Source organism: Delphinus delphis, chromosome X (assembly GCF_949987515.2).
Source record: "Delphinus delphis chromosome X, mDelDel1.2, whole genome shotgun sequence".
Lineage (NCBI taxonomy): Eukaryota > Metazoa > Chordata > Mammalia > Artiodactyla > Delphinidae > Delphinus > Delphinus delphis.
Window position 1 is genome coordinate 10,014,254 of NC_082704.1, and position 19,350 is coordinate 10,033,603.

Sequence of the window (19,350 nt, forward strand, 5' to 3'; positions counted from 1 at the left end):
TGAAAAGTAACTTCTGAGGCCTTGTAGACGTGTTCAGTTCATCTCCAGTTAAGTTTGCCTTAGGAGAGAGACTTTTACCAAGTAAAGTGGAGTTCCTGAGCCCCAGTCTGAATTTTGAGAGTCTGAGATTACTTTCTATAAATGGAAGAATCTCTGAATCATTTAAAAAAATGATTCCTGTTAGACTCTTGAATCACTAAATGCTTACAGCATTTTTGATCTGTCTACCCTCTATTAGCCATCCTGTGAGAAAGCTGCATTTCTTCTTTAGAGCCACATTTCTGTAGCCCTGAGGTCCTTGGGGGTGATGGCATGGTGGGGAGGGGGGTCACAGTGGGAACACTTAGAATTGATTGTTCCTGGTGAAATTAAACTGCTCAGCGGATCACATTTAGATAATGAGAGCCTCAATCTGAGCTTCCAAACATGGCATCGTTCTTATCCAAGTCCTCATGGTCACTGCTTTTTCCTCAGCATTGTGCTTGCTGATTTAGGTGTTTTTTGTGGTGCTTAATATCCATTTCCTATAGGAGTTTCTATTCAATTAAATGTGCTGCCATCGGGTAATGCCTGCCTAGAGACTATCTTCGTGTCTAGGGATGTACTTTGGATATTCAGTTGTGTTTTGATCAGGTGTTTGAGAGTTTCGGTTAATATAACCGTAATTAAGCTTTAAAGGCAAGAAGACAAAATGCCCTGGCTCGGTCTTGCTTCACTACCTCTAGTAAAGGAGAGACAGCTTAATCACTAAAGAAGATGCAGGAAAAGCAAAGTCAGAAAAGTACAGTTTTTAAGGCTCGTTTTAGAGTTATGACTGTAAATTACACATGAAGATTATTCTTCTTGGCTTGTTATAATGGGATAGGCTTAGAAACCTCAGCAATTTGACCACTGAATACATTATGGCAATTTTAACCAGGAAGCTTAATACACCGGAAATGTTGCCTGGCACTGTAGTGCTCTCCTCTCTGCACCCCGCCTTCCAACCTTAGTACAGAAATGCTGAAATTTTGATGAAATGCTCTTTCTTTCAATTTTGAGTTCTTTTGGCCTTTTAAAGACTGATTATAATGTTCAAAAATACTAGTGCTTCAGAGGAGAAAATAGCTTTGGGGCTGGGATGTGGAGAACAGTTTTAAATCATTGCCAAGTGTTCAGATTATTAATAAGGATTTTTTGTTCATTTTTGAGCAAATATAGTCCCTCAGTATCTGCAGGGGATTGATTTCAGGACGCTCTGCAGATGTTTGAGTCCTATAAAATGGCATAGCATTTGCATATAACCTATGCACATCCTCCATATACTTCTCTAAATTACTTATAATACCTAGTATACATCTATTAGGTATACATCTAGAGATGTATACCTAATATACATCTCTAAATTACTTATAATACCTAGTATAATGTAAATGCTATGTAAGTAGTTTTTAGGTGCACGACAAATTCAAGTTTTGCTTTTTGGAATTTCTGGATCTCCCCCCACCCCCAAAATATTTTTGATCTGAAGTTGCTTGAATCCACAGATGTGGAAGAGCTCTCCACCGATAAGGGAGAGCTGTCCTCTTACTTCCTTAGTAACTCACAAAGAGCAGTCTGATGATTAATAAAAGTAATGTAGTGATCATTGGAGATGACATTGATGATTATTTGCTGATAACCCGAGTAGCTTTGCATGTTTTCAGGGCCTGTAATTTTCATTATCATTGATCTGAATAATCGATGGGTATTAGCCACATGCAAAATGAATATTGAAGGAGAATCTCATTTTGTGAGCAGCTTAAAATGGTCAGAGGGGTTGCTATTTGATGGTTATTTGTATATTTTTATCCTTTGAAAAGCCAATTATTTAAACTATTTTAATTAAAAAGTGTAGGATTGTGGCTGGTGTACTAAAAACTTGTAGGATGTTAGTTAAGGTCAATCATTAATTCAAAGAGAGAGGTTCTGTAGCAGTCATTCTCAGCCCTGGCTACAAATCAGAATTGTCACCTGGGGAGCTTTGAGAAAAATTAAATTAAATATTAAATAAAAGACCCAGCCATTGGTATTATGTTTAAAGACAACGTGTGACCAGACTTAAGAACCACTGATCTATGACTAAGTGATAAATTTAAGTCTGCCAACACCTGGAATGGATGGAGAGGTGAGCTCTGTTTCAGAACCTGTGCCAGCTTTCATAATGACAGTCTTGTATTAAGGTCTTAATCTTCCCTCAGTTCTTTTTGAGTCACTGGTCTAGAGGCAATCAAGAAATGAATTATAATTCCAGCAGCTTTCTTTGTTTATGACTAGCGAAAGCATAGGATTTTAAGATGGTACTAGTTGACCATTCTGTTTAATTCTTATGATGCATAGAAGCTTTTACTTTCTATTAAAATGTTTTTATGTGTCATACATTTTCCTTATAATACTGTAAAATCCTTATTGTCCTGACTACCGTACCACTTATGAAATGTGATGCTGGGCAAGCTGCAAAAACTCTCTGTGCTTCCACTTTGGCTGCTGTTTATTTTTTTCTTTGCTGTTATCTGGGGCATGGGTATAATAAGAGTATCTACCTCATAGGGTAGCTGTAAGGATGTCTTGAGATACTGTGTATTAACCACTTAGAACACAAAATCAGTTCTCAGTAAATGTTAGCTGACATTATCGATGATTTTATTTCCCATTGGACCTAGCAAACTATCCATAAATGGTTCCTAAATAACTTAATGAGTTATCAAATCTATGCTGTGACTCTTGTGTAAATAAACTACTTCTTAGAAAGTTTCTCGAAAAATATATTGCCTCAGATTAGCAGATGCAAACTATTATATACAGAATGGATAAACAACAAGGTCCTACTGTATAGTACAGGCAACTATATTCAATATCCTCTGATAAGCCATAATGGAAAAGAATATGAGAAAGAATGTATATATGTGCATAACTGAATCACTTTGCTGTACAGCAGAAATTAACACAACATTGTAAATCAACTATACTTCAGTAAAGTAAATTAAGAAAAAAAAGATGGTACTAGTTGAATAACAGTACCATTTTACTCTGGTTTTTATTGAGAGACTATGTTTTGGTATAAATTACTTTTTAAAAAAACAATATTCAGTTTATAGTATGGAGGTATAATTCAAGAGTACAAAAGGGTGATTTTTATCATGAAGAAGACAATTAAATTGATTTCTCTGTTAATTCATTTTGCTATAAATACACTTTTATTTTTCCACCCTTTTAATTGTAGTGTATGCTGTATCATTAAAATAGAATTGTTGCTAGCACATTTCAGTTTTAATAAATGCTGTTCCTAAGAACATTTGCATGGGAAGCACTTCAACACAGGATGGACTCCTAATGAATTAAAATTCATTATGAGGTGGCAGGAATCATACACTCCCACTCCAGACTACACTGTGCCATCCAAGTGGGAATTTTGTTTTTTTTAATAATTCGAACTTGGAGTTCCTCTCCCTTGGCTAAGGCACCTACATTATTCAAAATCACAGGAACTAAAACCACTGTTCTAACACTCTGCATTGGCAGCAAGTGTAAAATTACAGTGAATTTACACATGTGTTCAGCTTTGCCATTTTTATGTGAACCAAACAACGTTATATGGTTGCAGCAAATTCTACCAGAAATTGCGGGCTCATCAGATTTTTAGACCAAAACAGGCATTGAAAAGTCATCTATTTCACCCCACCCCACCCCCAGTCCTCAGGCAGCTCCAAACCCAAACCCACCTGAGCTGAGGAGACTTTGCCCTTTTTTGAAAAATCCTCAGGAGTGGACATTTTACAAGTTCTCTTGGGTTCCTATTTCCACATCTAACAATGATCACTGCTGAGATCTCCCATCCCCCTCTCCCCGCTCCCCAAACCTGCACAGCAATTTCAATCCATTTTCTCCAGTTTAATGGAGATAGAGGTCACTTAAGCCTTACTTGAAAGACATCAGAGGTAATATGTGGGGGAAAGTCTTAGTAAAACTGTAAATGCTATGCAAATGCACAGAATTCATAAAAATATCATGTGCCTGAAAAATTGCTTTATGCTTGTTCCTTCCTTTTGTTCTTTGGAATGTTGTTATCTGCCACAGAAGAAAGTTGAAGACAATTCAGAATTGGGGAAGTGCTAGTTCAGTTGGGTTTTAAGTGGCCACTGTTAACTGAGGAGAACTATATTGGCAGTGCAGGAAACATCCTGCTTCGCTGATCTTCTACCTCTTTTCCTCTTCCCTGTTTTCATTTGTTGAATGATCTGAGAACTGGCATGAAAGGTAGCTCTTCCTTATTTACTCCACAGCCACTTCTTGCTTGTGTGGAAAACTAAACAACCATGTGAATATTAAATTAAAGGATTTAAATTGTAGTGTGTATATGGACTTGACAATTTCTGTACTTCAGATTGGTACATAATAGGTTCAGGTCTGTTGTAGAGAGACTACATTGGTACCGTAACTTGCAACAGAAAACTAGGGTAGGGGAAGCAAAATAAAGTATACTTTTAAGCAGGTGTATTCACTTTCAGTTTACTTTTTGCAAAAAGGATATTATGGAAAATTTAGTGCTCTTATTAGTGAGCTGCGTCAGACCATGTATATTACAGTTGCAAACAAAGTCAGTCCCTGAATCAAAATGTATATAGTTACCATTCTGGTAAAGGTATTGTTTACTGGTTTCCAGGAACTGTTTGAAAATTTACCTGTTAATCACTGACCCTTAGCACACGAAGGACCTGGTACAATCAGCTGTTCTAATGCTCTGTCTTGGGGCAGGCAGGTAAATAGCTAAGTTGTCCAGCATTGATAACTTACTTTTTCCAGGTTGCCATAGATTGAATGCTCCCTTAGTGCATGCCAGGGTGGATTTCCAGAAGTTATCCTTTATATATAGGCTAAATCTCTCCTACTTCAATTTATCTCAGTTAATTTTCTATTGATTCCCTATGGATTTTGGAGGCAATACCCCACTAAATAATTATTTAATAAGCTTAAAATGAAAATGGTGAGGCAAGAGGTCTTATCTGTATTTTAGGGTAATTCTTGTTCTTTTAATCTGAAAAATTATTTTCCCTATATCTATGTGAGGTACAAAAATTCAGACTGGAATACATCCAAGCATAGACATTTGGAGAACTTTGCAACCTCTAAGTAGTCTTGCTTAAAATGATTATTTTGGGAGTAGAGAGTTATGTCTTTGACCTTTAAATAGATAATTGAAGGGAAATCTTTGTGGCTACATACTTTAAAACATTTTAGGTTGGAAATTATAGTTATCTTTTTTTAAAAAAATAATGGAAATATGTAAGTGGATATTGGTTTTTATCATACTTTTTACTTAAAAAAATGGTTGTCTCAAACATAAAATAGTACCATCAAAAGAGACTATCCCAGATTTATATAAGAAGGTATATTATCCTGATTTAAAATAAGGAAAGTGAAGCCTCAGTGAAATAAAAGGGTGAGGTAAAAATGGAGCTCAACCTTGCGACTTCTAGATTCAATGAACCTCTTTTTTAAAAATATAAAAGGGGCATTAGAGCTGTATTGTGTGAAATGGGACCTTTTTTTTTTTTTTTTTTTTTTTTTGCGGTACGCAGGCCTCTCACTGCTGTGGCCTCTCCCGTTGCGGAGCACAGGCTCCGGACGCGCAGGCTCAGCGGCCATGGCTCACGGGCCCAGCCGCTGTACGGCATGCGGGATCCTCCCGAACCGGGGCACGAACCCGTGTCCCCTGCATCGGCAGCTGGACTCTCAACCACTGCGCCACCAGGGAAGCCCTGAAATGGGACTTTTTGACAGTAGGCTCTGAGAGATCACAAAAGAATGTCTTTCCTTGTAAAGCCAAACAATTACAACTTTTCTTTGTAGAAATAGTTGATCATTCCATTAAGAGAGGCAGCCATTCTATTCAATATATTCCTGTGTATTTATAAGCAATTATTTTGTGTTTAGAGCATTCTGCTGTCTAGTAAGGAAATTGACAAAGGTTGTCCTCAATAGTTGTTGTATAATAAAATAAATATTCCCAATCTGACCTTTCCTAAGTTAGTATGTTGCTGTGATAGTGATGGTTGAGACTGTGTGGATGAAAGAAAAATGATTGGCAGTAAAAATACTGTTTCTCTAGGATACTTACTTCAATTTAAACATTTAGAATTGCAATGTTGGCCTCAGAGCAGTTGGCTCAAACAAAACTTTTACTAATAATCTTCACTAAGTCAGCAACTAAGAGCTTAGTGGAGTTTGAATTTCCTAACAAGGTTTTCTCCTCTCCCCCTACTACTCTCTCTCTCTAGACAATAGCCAAACATGTTAAGACAAGAATTCTGAGCTTGGTAGAAGCATGGAGAAATGTGATGAAAAACTGACTTTTCCTCTTTCTCTTGGTCAGTGTGCTGGAGAAGAGAAACGAGTTGGTACACGCACAGTATTTGTTGGCAATCATCCAGTTTCAGAAACAGAAGCATACATTGCACAAAAATTTTGTGATAATAGAATAGTCTCATCTAAGGTAAGTTTTTTTTAACTCAATAGATGTTCATATAGTGAGCCAGATAAAACTTATTTTTATATTTGCTGGAAGCTGGTACATTTATATATGTATACCTGGATGTGCACTTATACCAATCATAGACGAACTGTGGTAATTATTCCACCAAAAGGCAGTTTTTTTAAAAGCATCACTTTGTCTTGTTACAGCTGAAAGATCATTTACTTGCCCTCCACTATGATTCACATTGCCTGTTGATTATATGTATGACTTTAAGTCTTGAAGTGTGCTAAACGTGGAATTATTTACTTGCCCAGAGCTTTCTGAATTGCCCTTAAGTGGACGGACTGGGTTGTAAATAATTTACATTCTTCTGGAGGGTGTTATCTTAGAATGACATTTGTGTCTCTTTCTATTCCATTGCAGAGCTTCTCAAGTACACTCCTGGGTCCTAATGGGTACATTCTGTTCTGTACACTGCTTAAACAGTTAAGGGTTCAGTCACTGTAGCTGTATTACCATTTGAATAATCATCTTACTTTAGCACTGTGTAATACTAAAAGGAGTGGCCTGAAAGTCTGAAGACCTGTTTAAATCCTGGCCTGATCATTTACTAGCTGTGCGACTTTGGCCAAATTAATCTCTCAGTCTGAATGTCCTCATTAGTGAAATAGAGCTTATGTGATAGCGTTCTTTGCAGATCCTAGTATCCAGTAGTCATCATTCTACAAGTGTTAGTTTGCTTATCTTTACCTTTGACTGACTAGGTTAGGTGCTAGGTGCTAGATTGCTGGTCCACTGCTGTCTCTTATAGTATGGCACAGATCTTGATAATTTTCCTCACTTCCTAATGTAAGGTAGATCTCACATGTTGCTGACGGTTGGTTCACTGAATGTTGGCAAACACTGAGGACCTGAAACACAAAATTATGCCCTTCCTTTGCAAACTTAACATTTTGGTTTTCAAATGTACATGTGATTTCTCTTTGGGTAGTGATATAATACAGACACGGGGAGGGGGAAGGGTAAACTGGGACGAAGTGAGAGAGTGGCATGGGCATATATACACTACCAAATGTAAAATAGATAGCTAGTGGGAAGCAGCCTCATAGCACAGGGAGATCAGCTCGGTGCTTTGTGACCACCTAGAGGGGTGGGTTAGGGAGGGTGGAAGGGAGACACAAGAGGGAGGGGATATGGGGATATATGTATAGCTGATTCACTTTGTTATACAGCAGAAACTAACACACCATTGTAAAAAATTATACTCCAATAAAGATGTTAACAAAATACAGACAGATTATGCTTAGCTGGGAGAGTAACATGTAAAATGCGGACAGAATGAATGAAAACTATATTGCCTAATGAGCAGATCTATTGGGCTATAGAACACTCTGAGTGTATTTGGATAAAATGTCTGTTTCCTGTTAATCTTTAACCTTATGGCAGAAATTTATCCTCAGCTAGAAGTTTCCATACCTGTGCCCAAGATAGTGAATAGTTCTTTCACTGAAAATTGTGACTCACCCTATAGTATTCAAGAAAACAATCAATAGTAGTCCTTTGGCTCAGAATTATAGACTTATAGAACTGAAACATCATAGGAGATCCTCTTGTTCAACTCGCTGATTTTACAGATGGAGAAAGCCAACCCACAGAAATTAAGTTAGTGACATGGTCACGAAGCAGAGTTAGTGATAAAGCCAGGGTCAAAACTGCTTTATAAGGTCTAGTGGCTCTGAATAAAGAGCTGTTTTCACATCGTTTTGCAATTTGGGCTCCTCCCACAGTTTTCTCTCTCCTTTTGTATCAAGTGAAATATAAAATACTTTCTAGGGGATTATTGTTTCCTATAGTGTTTTATGGGGAAGATGATAAAGTGACACACCGATAGTAAAGTGACTTTTCACTGAACCTAGTGATAATTGATTTGTTTTAATATACCATGAATTTTTACATATTAAAAGAACGTAGAAGACTCAGTTAATTCTCAACTCTTTTTGTTTAATAGAATATTTAATGGAATAGAATATTTTTCATATTTTGTTTAACTTCAGTTTTGCCAATACGCAAAACAATGCAATAGGATATTTTTTTAAATAGTTGGGAATTCATGGGCAAATATAAATTATTTCTAAACAGATCTGCATATACAGTATATATGTATGTGTTTTAGAAACCAGAATAAAGAAGTGAACATTTCTACATTGATTGACTAACACATCTCTTTTTTCTCTGTAAATATTTTATATTTACAGTTTGTCTAGTTAACTGCTCATTAACTGATCTATTTTTCATAACAGATCTAGAGCAGAAAAAGAGGAATTGACAGTATACTAACTTCACAAAAAGAATGAAATTTTAGTACAATGAATAGTTACAAGAAAACAGCGTATAGTGTAGTGGTAAAGAGCTTCACCCTTACAGACAGAAGACCTGGGTTTGAAGTTAAAGTGAGTCATATAACCTTCCTGTGTCCCAATTTTCTTATCTGTAAAATGTGGGTATTAACTACTTAGCTCATAGGATTGTGATTAGACTGAAGTAAAGTAATCCACAGAAAGCATTTAAGCACTGTGCTTGGCGTGATGTAGTAACAACTCAGTAGATGGTAGCTGCTATTGTTATTTATGTTTCTGTGATTATTATTATTATTACTGCAGTCCTGAGCAGTACTATTGATTTCCTCAGTCTCCTGTGTTCAAATGAGTGGAGTGATCTCTCTTGAAAAGAGGCCTTCAGTCTGGAGAGAAAAAGAGTTTCATAATTTGACTTTCTCTTCCTCACATTGCCTTTTGGCTGATTGTATTTGCACCAGAATCTTTTAATTGAGGAAATGTGTAATTTATAGAATATGTTAGCTGCCTTCCAACTATGTAGCAAGTGTTGATTTCCTTTCTAAACCATTCAGTAATAAAAATAACTTTCTCTTAATTGGGTGCTTTTTGTTTGTTTGTCTACAAATGACATCAGTAATGTAATGTCATTGGGAATAAGTCCTGTTAATACAAGAAACACTGAAGATAAACACTTTGATAAAAATTTGTTTTAATTTACTTATAAAATGAGTGTCCTTTTCTTCTTTTGGAAACACAAACACTTTCTTTAGAAAAACTTGCTCTCTTTGGCCTTCCTACTTTAGAACACTCTGCAGGGACTTTGGGAATCATCAGAATTTTATGGCTGGTACAAAACTTGGAAATCCCCTTCTGTAGCAAAAGGAGCTAGATCTTTAAGATCTTTAGCTTCCATCACATTTCTCTGTTCTACATTTTTTTTTCCTTTAAAAATCCTGAGCCTCATCTTGAAGGCCCCTTCAGTGAGATAAGAATCAGGGAGCTCCACCTGACTCTTTGAAGCTATGCCCAAGGTTAAACTTACTCCTATGTGAAAGAATGTCTTAAAGTTTCAAGCCTAAAATTACACTAGCATTTTCCCTCATTTTAAAAGTCAGAACCTTCAGTAGAATTTATTAGACATGGCTTTGCATCTTATCGAACTCCCTGAAGGTGACTTTTTAGCTAAAATCCTAATGCAGTACTGTCTTGGTAACTCCTTTTGCTGTTCTAAATTTATGGTAGAAAGAGTGATACTTTAAAAATGAGAAAGTTCTGCTTGACATTGGTAATGAAAATGGAAGTAGACTGCTGTGATGCTCAAAATTGAATTTAATGCCTACATCAAGGAGAGTTGATAATAAAGTGGATACAGTCATTTAGCAAAGTGAACAGTTATTCAAGCTACAGCTCTGCTTATTTACAACCGGGTGCTTATTTACAACTAATCTTCAAGTTTAGTGATTTTGTTCCATCACATCCAAATCCCAGTAGTTAGAAAAGTCAGTGCTCCTTCTGCTAGCCCCTTCGCAACTGGTTGTTAACTTTGTTCTTTTCAATAGTTACTACTTCGTTTTTTAGCTGCTCCCCTGTTTTCTCGTGATACACAGAAATATTAGAACAAGTTATTTGGAGCTTTAGCTTCCACATCAGCATTTTTAAGGCTAAATTGGAAAATGTTTGGACTTTGGGTACAAACAAGTAATGTTCTAAGGCCTCCTTTGGTTTAAATTTTTCAATTTAATAGACTTTCAAAACTGAGGTTCATTTCCTACTCCCTCCTTTAAATTAGGAAAGTTATTTATCAAAGTTATATGGTTTTGATTTTAAATTAAATTAGGTGATAGATGTGCGAGGGGGTGACCCACAGTTTTTTCACATCAGAGGCCACATTTGTGTACCAATTATTTAATTCACTATAGAGAAGATGAAAAATGCATTGCATATACTTGGAAAGCTGGCATTTTTCTGGAGAAACTTTTAAAACATGTTCTGAATGTCACGGTTGCTTTTTAAGTTTATGGTTGCACATTAAGATAGTATAGAAATCCACTTACTGACTTCTCTGAGCAAGAACTGACTTATGACCCAAAAAAATCTCCATTTTCATCATTGTGTATGAAACAAATGCTGTAAACATATTATTCCTGTGAGTTAACATTGTTTTTGGTTTGTAGCAACTGACTAAGTCTGAGAGTCCACTTTTTAGGTAAACAAGGCAATTTGAATAACTTGGTATTAATGTGGCTTTAATTCAATTTCAGTTTTAATTAGAAAACTCTTTTCTTAGTCTACATCTAGACTAAAGTTCATTCTTTATCTCACAAACAGTGGGAAATAAATGAAGCTTTTAGGCAGGGAGAGGTCATGTGAACAGAACCACATTTTGAAAAGGTCATTCTCATTGCTTTGTGGAAAATGGAATGGAAGGGAACAAAAGTGGAGGCAAGGAGTCCATTTAGGAGGCCAGTGCAGTAATCCAGGTAAGAGATGATGGCTTGGACAGCGGTGGTAGCAAATACGGAAAGATGTCCCAGAGATATATAGGAAGCAAAAATGGCAGGACTGGTAAGGAATTTCTTGTAACCGGTGGTTAAAGGTGTCTTCCAAGTATCTGAATAACATGGCTAAGTGGATGTTCTTTTCATTCACTGAAATAGGACATCCTGAAAGAGAACTAGATTTGAGGGACAGAGAGAGCATCATGGATTCAATCTCCTTTTACATGGCTCTGTGCCTTCTTGCACTGGGTTCTTTACCACATAAACTCCCTCTAATCTTTCAAGGCTCAGTTCAGAAGTCACCTGCTCTTTGAAGCCTTCTCAAGCTTCTCTTGGGTAGGAAAAAAATCACAACTTCTACTGTATCCCCATAGCATTTTGCTCATGCTAGTTTTATGACATTTACCACATTAAATTGAGTGAATACATGATTGTCTTTTTGGCTATAACATAAATTCCTTCTGGGTAGAAAAGCCATATCTTGATCTTTAATGTACCTGCTAAAATCTTTGTTATCTGGGCCACTGCCTGGCACACAGTAGGTGCTTGCTGAATTGAACTGAAATGCACTGCACACCAAGTGGGGTGACTCTTGTGAGCATAATCTAGTTCTAGTTTTACTAGAAAACTGCATTGAAATAATGTATGCTATATTGCATTTGTATTATAATAAAGAGATGAGAAGTTGAATTTGCTTTTTAGTTAGAGCAGTGGAGGAAATAGCCAAAACACAGGTTTTAATCAAAATTTCTTTTATGCCTTCTACATGCTGAACACTGTTGTAGGCACAGAAGGGAAGTGATCTTATGATGTGTATGATATGCTCCCTGACCTCTTAGCAGTTCATGACCTGATATAGGAAAGAAGAGGGCGTGTTGCAGTAGTTTCCTATAAAGAGAATAACCAGAGTTCCTCAAGGAAGCAGTTCATTTAGTGAAACACAGGTAAACAAACAGTGGGGGCCTGGAAGCAGCAACAAAACATGTTCCCTTTCAATGTGTTAACACCCCACGGAGGATTCTAACAGTCCCTAATGTTTGTTTGTTTAATTAAAAACCCTTTACTTAAGGAACAGAAGGTCAACAAGCTAGAAGCTCAGCTGTTAGCCTGTTGTTGGAGTTTAGTTTGTTGTTTTAGAAAGTTAACCTTCAGTTATCGGGACAGTTAAGTGCTGATCTGAACTACGGCAGCTTCAGAGTGACTGGATCTGTGGTTTTGATCCCTTTTATTTTTGGTCACAAGCTGCCTTGGGAACCTGAAAACTGTGGACTCTCTTCTCCCAAGTGATACACATCCACACACGATTATGCACTTCATTTTGAATGGGCTTCCCTGAGGCACTTCTGTGAACGCTGGGGGAAGAACCTTCTAGGTTAGCGGAACCTTGAGCCCATACACCTTTTAAAGAGAGGTTAGTAGTAAATCCCCATCTGTCGTATCATGCTCTACAACTTTGGCTTTTTCAGTCACCCCACCTAATATAATGGACATTTTCTCACATATGGAGACCATTCAAGTATAAATTTAGATCTTTAGATTAAGAAACATTTCTTGGGCTTCCCTGGTGGCGCAGTGGTTGAGAGTCCACCTGCCGATGCAGGGGACACGGGTTCGTGCCCCGGTCCGGGAGGATCCCACATGCTGCGGAGCGGCTGGGCCCGTGAGCCGTGGCCGCTGAGCCTGCGTGTCCGGAGCCTGTGCTCCGCAACGGGAGAGGCCGCAGCAGTGAGAGGCCCGCGTACCGCAAAAAAAAAAAAAAAAAAAAAAAAAAAAAAAAAAGAAACATTTCTTTCTTTCTGGTTTCTGGTCTTCTTTATTAAGACATCTAGAAAATCCAACTTCTGGTGATTTTAAAATTACCTAGTCCTTGAGCTTAAGGTATCAGTGAGAAAGAAGGTCTTTGTGATTTGACAGTTGGCCCAAGAGTTTTCTCCACCTGCCCGTGTACAATTTAGCGTTGAAACCTTTACCTATTACCAGTTAACAAAGCGCAGGGTGGTGCGTTGTTGATTAAAATGAAAGCCCTCTATGACCCAAGGTTATGTGTACACCTCAGCTGTCACAGAGGTGGGAAGCGGTGATAGGGACAGAATTATACTTGTGATGATGATCAAGATTCCAGAGGTTAGCTCAGCCAAAGGAATTAATTAAATTAGTACATTCACTCATCCAACTAATTTATTGTCTACTTTATGTCAGGCATTGTGCTAGGTGTTGGAGAAAAAGTAATAAAAAGACAGATGAGGTCTGCCCTTACAGATCTCATTGCCTATTGAGGGAGGAACTTTAATTAAATTATGCACACATATAATTATTCACTGAAACGAGTGTTATCAGGGAAGTATAGGATGATATGAGAGCAGATAACGGGGAACATAATTTAGATCGGGTCGGGGAAAGCAAAGCTGTGGGACTAGATGGCCCAGTTGGAATGCTCCAAGTGAAAACTTCACTCCTGAAAAGAATGTTTATATACTCTACCTCTAAGTACACGCTTATTCATATGTTTGAGGTTTGGGTTTTAACATGCTTTCAAAGTGTTGTGATAATTTGGAATCATGAGTCATTATTATTAATATTTTTCAAGTTTCCTTTCTAATAATCTTTTTTTTCTTCTCCCCTTACAGTATACACTTTGGAATTTCCTCCCAAAGAATCTGTTTGAACAGTTTAGAAGAATTGCAAATTTTTATTTTCTCATCATTTTCCTTGTACAGGTAAGAGCTCCATTAGAAACTTAATTTCCTTAACCAAGTTTCAATCCATTTCTAACCTTAAAATGCCCTGTAATTAAAAAGTTGTTTCAGGGCTTATTATAATAAGACTTGTTGAAGTACTAATATTATATTTTAAGATATATGTGATTTTACATATTTCTAAAGTAGCTCTTTTACTAGAAAACTCTAGTAAAGCATCTAGACTAGTCTGCATCTCATACCACATGCTCTCTTGCCGCTGGCTTCCTTTATTTTCTTACAGGTGCCACATGCCCTCCTACCATAGAGACTTTCTATACACCCTTCACTGCACCTGGAAGGCCCTCCCTTCCATCTAGTTGACTTCTATTTACTCTTCAAATCTCAGTGTCTCACTTGTTTTAATATCTGGTTTTCACTGTAAGCTGCCAGTTCTGTGAGGGCAGGGACTTTTCTCCATCTTGTTTAAAATAAAGCAGCATCTCTACATCCTGGCTGGTCATAGCACAGAGGCTGACAGAATGGTGCTCAACAAATAGATGGTAAATGAATGGATGTATTTCAGTCAAGGGGTTAGTTCAAGCTGGGATGAAAACTAAGCCTAAATTTAGAACTATTTTCTTAAACTTACAGCTATGTGGATTGCTTTTGTTTTAATGAAAGTTAACATTCACCCTGCTACCGGAATGTGTTTTGTCTGCATTTCTGTCTGAAATGTTTGTAGCATGTAAGTGCTGCATATGAGTTAATGACTTATTTTCATTTTACTTTCAATTTAATTTCTTTACCTAGGTCACAGTAGACACACCAACTAGCCCAGTTACCAGTGGACTTCCACTTTTCTTTGTTATAACTGTTACAGCCATCAAACAGGTAAATTTCTAGTTTACAATTGTACTTGCATTTCAGTCCTGTCTGATTTGAATTTCATTGTCAAAGGTTCTTTTTCACATTTATATTGGGTGGGTATCCTTGATGAATTTAGTTTATATTTGGTTTTTATTGAAAACACATGAAAATTATTGTAAGGTGCATCTTTAATTTCTTTGCTCCTTTCTTCCTATTTGTGTGTGTGTGTGTGTGGCGGGGGAATATAACCCTAAAAGGAGAGCAAGTAGAAGGTGCAGCTCAGTGGGGAGGTGAGAGGTGAATTTTTAATGTGCATTACATTTTTCATTGTGCTATATCTGTCTGAAAAATTCCCATTCTTGTGGACTTTTTAAATTGCTGCCTATAGCAAAGAACTCAAGAGCATACTTGAGTTTCTTACTTTAATTTTGTTGTCTTTCCTGATGCTGCTGAAGGGGGTCATGGGTAGAAGAGACTTTTATTCTTGTTTCTTGTCAAAGTTCATACCTGCCACAGTTTATGTTAGTGCCTTTGAAAAATTCCAGATGAAATAGAAAATGGAAACAGGAAGCTGGAGGTGAAGGGGTGGGTTAGCAATGTTTATCATGTAATCGGAGAGTCCATAGGACCTGACAGATGACAAGGATACTTTTAGACAGTACTTACCAAAAGTACTTCAAAAAGTATCCCCCAAAACTTCCAAACTGTTTGCTTAACAATATTGGGAACATGGTTATCTTTCCTCTTGGGTTTATCTGGTCTTCTATCTTGCTTACCAGGAACTGCAAGAATATTTTATTAAGTGTTTGGTTGCTATATAAAGACTTTTGGAATGTTATTTCCTTAGGCTATTAGGATTATTTTCTTTAACATCATAGAATTGCTGGTTCCAAGAATAGCCTGTATGGTTTTCAAAAGCTCTTACTGATTCAGTTTACTCCCAGTACTAGTTCATGTTGGGGCCTTTCTTTCCTCACTGACATCACAGAAAGTACCATATGAAGTGATAGCCTAGCATTGCCATAAAGAAGGACAGAAGAGGAATGAACATATAGCAGCTGAGAAAAAAAGGGGAAGGCGATCAAGAGATTTTTCACACAGTTAGATTTGAAAAGGTACACTCATTATTATAAAGAAAGAAAGCAAAGTGATGTAAAAAAAGAAGGAGATCATGCTAAAACAAATGAACGCCCTCCATCCGTAGTTCATTTGGCTTAAATTTACTCTAGACCAAAGGAAGCCCAAAGGAAAATGAACTCTGATTACTTCTAACTCTAAAAAATGAACAACAATTTGTATTTTTTTTGGTCACCAAGTCAGTGGAGAAGTTTAACCGTCGTTCTCTAAAACAACAGTTTTAGATAGATACTGTTCCAAAATAATCCTCCTTGCCTTTTCTATTCTCTGTCCCTGAGGAGGAATTATATTTCCTCAGAGATGATCACTCCAGCGGTCTACTATACAAGAACATATTTAAGTGATTCGCTCTATAAGAAAATAAAACTTTTTTCAAATTAAAGAGTAGAAAAAATTAACATTAACTTGAATAAGAGCAGAATTAGAAAAATAAATCATATCCTTCACAATTGAAGAATGCCTGTGTTTTTATTAATACTTACCTATATAATTCAGGAACCTTTTAACGCAATAAAGCTATAAGGGATATTTTGAAAGCATATCTTAGTTTTTGCTGCAAAAATTTACAGTGTTGTCTCTGTAGCATTCTGAGTTGAAATTAATACTGTAAGTATAAATACCTGCTGGTGACTCATAGAGGGGGTTATAGAAATTTATTAACAATTTTACTTCATTATGTGAGCTTGATTATGTCCTTACTTTTATCCTTCTAGGGATATGAGGATTGGCTGAGGCACAGAGCTGACAATGAAGTCAACAAGAGCACTGTTTACATTATTGAAAATGCAAAGCGAGTGAGAAAAGAGAGTGAAAAAATCAAGGTATTAAGTTTTGTAGTTCATTCTTTTTTAAAATTACAGTAAGAACACATCATTTTAAAATGTACAATTCAATGGCATTTCGTACATTCACAGTTCTGTGCAACCATCAATACTGTCTAGTTCCAGAACATTTTCACCACCCGGAAAGGGAAACCCCCATAGCCATTAAGTAGTCATGCTGCATTCCTCCCTCACCCAGGCCCTGGCAACCACTAATCTCCTTTCTGTCTCTGTGGGTTTACATATTCTAGATATTTCATATAAATGGAATCATACACTATGTGGCCTTTATGTCTGGCTTCTGTCACTTATTGTTATGTTCTTGAGGTTCATTCATGTTGTATCCGTACTTCATTCCTTTTGATGATTGAATAATACTCCATCATATAGCTATACCATATTTTGTCTATCCATTCATCAGTTGATGGACATTTTAGGTTTTTTCTACCTTTTGGCTATTAGGAATATTGGTAGTATGAATATTCATGTACAAGTTTTTGTTTGAACACCTGTTTTCCATTATTTTGGGTATATACGTAGGAGTAGAATTGCTAGGTCATGCGGTGACTCTATGGTTAACGTTTCCATGAACCACCAAACTGTTTTCCACAGCAGCTATATACCATTTTATATTCCACCAGCAACGTATGATAGTTCTAAGGTATTGTTATTTTTTAATATCTCAGGCAATTTAATTTTTTATCCAAATTAATCATTGTTTCATATTACCCAATAAGAGTCCTGTCGATAAAATTTTAGGCTTGTCCACATCAAATAATATTTTTTGTTCCCAACAGGTTTTATTTTAATTAATAGTAAGGTTTACTTTTTAGAGCAGTTTTAAGTTCACAGCAAAATTGAACAGAAATTATGGAGTTGACATACACCCCTTTCTCCACACAGGTGCAACCTTCCTCATAATCATTATCCCTCACCAGAGTGGCATATTTGTTATAATCAGTGAACCTCCAGTGGCACATCATTATAACCCAAAGTCCATAGTTTAGATTAGGGTTCACTCTTGGTGTTACATATTCAGTGAGTCTGAACAAACGTATAATGACCTATACACTATAGTATCATACAGAATCATTTCACTGCCCTAACCATCCTTTGTGCTCTGCCTATTCATCCCTCCCTCCAACCCGGGTCACCCTTCTTCTTTCTACTGTGTCCATAGTTTTGCCTTTTTTCATAGTGTCATGTAGTGAAAATCATACAGTATGTAGCTTTTTCAAATTGGCTTCTTTCACTTAGTAATAATGCATTTAAGTTTCCTCCGTCTTTTCATGGCTTGATAGCTCATTTCTTTTTTTTTGTCCAAATTATTATTTTTATTTTTTTAACATCTTTATTGGAGTATAATTGCTTTACAATGGTGTGTTACTTTCTGCTTTATAACAAAGTGAATCAGTTATACATATACATATGTTCCCATATCTCTTCCCTTTTGCGTCTCCCTCTCTCCCACCCTGCCTCCCTATCCTACCCCTCTAGGTGGTCACAAAGCACCGAGTTGATCTCCCTGTGCTATGCGGCTGCTTCCCACTAGCTGATAGCTCATTTCTTTTTGCACTAAATAATATTTCATTGTCTAGATGTACCAGTTTGTTTATCCATTCACTTACTGAAGGACATCTTGGGTACTTCCATGTTTTGGCAATTACAAATAAAACTGCTGTAAACATCCATGTGCAGGTTTTTGTGTGGACGTAAGATTTCAGTACATTTTGGTAAATGCCAAGTAGTGTGATTACTGGATCATATGGTAAGAGTATGTTTAGTTCATAAGAAGCTTCCAGGCTGTCTCCAACATAGCTACCCACTTTGCATTCCCATAAACAGTGAATGGGAGTTCTGTTACTCCATATCCTGGCCAGCATTCATTGTCAGTGTTCTGGATTTTGGCCGTTCTAATGGGTGTATAGTGGTATCTCATTTTTGTCTTAATTTGCAATTCCCTAATGACATATGGTGTTGAACATATTTTCATATGCTTACTTGCCATTTGAATATCTTCTTTAATGAGGTATCTATTAGGTCTTTGGCCCATTTTTTTATCAGATTGTTCATTTTCATATTGTTGAGTTTTAATAGTTTTTTTGGTTTTTTTAGTATATTTTGGATAACAATCCTTTATCAGATGGGTCTTTTCCAAATATTTTATCCTAGTCTTAAGGTATTATTTATCTATTTTTATTTTATTGTGTTATTGGGATAAAAAACACATAATACTAAATTTACCATCTTAACCATTTTTTTAAAATATTTATTTATTTATGGCTGCATTGGGTCTTTGTTGCTGCGCGTGGGCTTCTCATTGTGGTGGCTTCTCTTGCTGTGGAGCACGGGCTCTAGGCGCACGGGCTTCAGTAGTTGTGGCTCACTGGCTTAAGTAGTTGTGGCTCACTGGCTTAAGTAGTTGTGGCTCGTGGGCTCTAGAGCCGCAGGCTCAGTAGTTGTGGCTCATGGGCTTAGGTGCTCCGCGGCATGTGGGATCTTCCTGGACCAGGGCTCGAA

The 19,350-nt window shown here is 36.9% G+C and overlaps 1 protein-coding gene across 2 annotated transcripts in view; it reads left to right on the top strand.

Moving 5' to 3' along the window:
- The window catches only part of ATP11C (ATPase phospholipid transporting 11C), a 169,191-nt gene that overhangs the window by 68,687 nt on the left and 81,154 nt on the right, over window positions 1-19,350 (top strand). For both annotated transcript variants that reach the window (XM_060001975.1, XM_069540323.1), the window contains exons 2-5: window positions 6,392-6,511; window positions 13,955-14,044; window positions 14,816-14,896; window positions 16,723-16,830. In XM_060001975.1, the coding sequence (XP_059857958.1) occupies window positions 6,392-6,511; window positions 13,955-14,044; window positions 14,816-14,896; window positions 16,723-16,830 (399 nt within the window). The remainder of the gene's footprint in view (window positions 1-6,391; window positions 6,512-13,954; window positions 14,045-14,815; window positions 14,897-16,722; window positions 16,831-19,350) is intronic.